Source organism: Nomascus leucogenys, chromosome 21 (assembly GCF_006542625.1).
Source record: "Nomascus leucogenys isolate Asia chromosome 21, Asia_NLE_v1, whole genome shotgun sequence".
Taxonomy (NCBI): domain Eukaryota; kingdom Metazoa; phylum Chordata; class Mammalia; order Primates; family Hylobatidae; genus Nomascus; species Nomascus leucogenys.
The window spans coordinates 22723343-22725312 of record NC_044401.1 but is presented as its reverse complement, the minus strand read 5'-3'; the positions used below and the strand labels follow the sequence as shown (position 1 = coordinate 22725312).

The window sequence follows — 1970 nt, the reverse complement described above, 5'->3', positions numbered from 1 at the left end:
CTGGGCAACAGAGCGAGAGTCTCAAAAAAAAAAAAAAAGCCATCCTTGTGCACCCATCAGATGTTTTTTAAAAATATGCTAGAAACATGTTCAACCAATAGCCACAAAGGTAGTAGCCTCAGGAGTCATTCTCACAGTGAATTGGGCATGCACCAAATTCCAGGCAACATGAGGAGACATTGTGGAAGATGCGCTCTTTCCTTTAAGCCAAAGAGACCTCAATAATTGTGGCATATTATAAATTAGTGCCTTGTTCCTCTACAATTTTTTTCAGAGAGGTCAGGAATGGCTGAAGAAAATCATACCATGAAAAATGAGTTTATCCTTACAGGATTTACAGATCACCCTGAGCTGAAGACTCTGCTGTTTGTGGTGTTCTTTGCCATCTATCTGATCACCATGGTGGGGAATATTGGTTTGGTGGCACTGATACTTACATACCGTCGACTTCACACACCAGTGTACCTCTTTCTGGGAAACCTGGCTCTTGTGGATTCTTGCTGTGCCTGTGCCATTATCCCCAAAATGTTAGAGAACTTCTTTTCTGAGGACAAAAGGATTTCCCTCTATGAATGTGTAGTACAGTTTTATTTTCTTTGCACCGTGGAAACTGCAGACTGCTTTCTACTGGCAGCAATGGCCTATGACCGCTATGTGGCCATATGCAACCCACTGCAGTACCACATCATGACGTCCAAGAAACTCTGCATTCAGATGACCACAGGGGCCTTCATAGCTGGAAACCTGCATTCCATGATTCATGTGGGGCTTGTATTTAGGTTAGTTTTCTGTGGATCGAATCACATCAACCACTTTTACTGTGATATTCTTCCCTTGTATAGACTCTCCTGTGTTGGCCCCTTCATCAATGAACTGGTTCTGTTCATCTTCTCAGGTTCAATTCAAGTCTTTACCATAGGCAGTGTCTTAATATCTTATCTCTATATTCTTCTTACTATTTTCAGAATGAAATCCAAAGAGGGAAGGGCCAAAGCTTTTTCTACCTGCGCATCCCACTTTTCATCAGTTTCATTATTCTACGGATCTATTTTTTTCATATACATTAGACCGAATTTGCTTGAAGGAGGTAATGATATACCAGCTGCTATTTTATTTACAATAGTAGTTCCCTTACTAAATCCTTTCATTTATAGTCTGAGAAACAAAGAAGTAATAAGTGTCTTAAGAAAAGTTCTGCTGAAAATAAAATCTCAAGAAAGTGTGAACAAATGACATCTATCCTAGCTTAATGGTTTAATGCTCAAAAAACTTCTAAATAAAATTACACAGAGGAAGTGTACTAACTGTATACAAAATATTAAAACATATCAAAATACAATCAAATTAAGCAGAAATATGTGACAGGGAAAATTCATGGAAAGGAGTGAACTGTGCTAAATCTTTACTCAGAATTTAAAAGCACATCCAGACATTGAATTCATTCAAGCAGCAATGTAGAAAGCCACCATGCCTATAGACTGCGTTAGTATCAATGATGATCAACACCCAAAACAACAGCAAAACTACCAGTTACAAATATAAAAAGCCATTCTATTTACAAAGTGGGCTTTGATAACCAGCCCACTCTGTAGCTTACAACATGTGCACTACAGTTAAATGTTTAAGATCATGTGAACAGTCAACCAACGAAATCACTTACATCCATGAGCAACAAAAATGGCAAGTGAATTTTGAGGAAGAAAATGTAATACCATGTGGGGGGACATTATTGTAGTTAGAATGAGGTAGTCAGGAAGTGATTGTGCCAATAAAAGTGAATATTATATTTCCAAATTGAAGTTGTTGTTAAATGATTTAAACATTTAAATAATTAAAATCAGAATGTCAAATTTCAAGATAGGTTACATTAAGTTTTATTTACTCCAAAACCTACATGCATAAAGATACCATATCATAAAGTTCCAGACAAACATTTCAAACTTCATGTAGATCTGAAGAGCCTTCACTGT

At 37.1% G+C, this 1970-nt stretch overlaps 1 protein-coding gene across 1 annotated transcript; it reads left to right on the top strand.

The window, feature by feature from the left end:
• Positions 1–214: 214 nt before the first annotated feature.
• On the top strand, positions 215–1259 carry LOC100582576 (olfactory receptor 5K2). Its single transcript, XM_003261717.3, has one exon. The coding sequence runs from the start codon at positions 286–288 to the stop codon at positions 1231–1233; it is 948 nt and encodes a 315-aa protein (XP_003261765.2). The 5' UTR covers positions 215–285; the 3' UTR covers positions 1234–1259.
• The last annotated feature ends 711 nt before the right edge of the window (positions 1260–1970 follow it).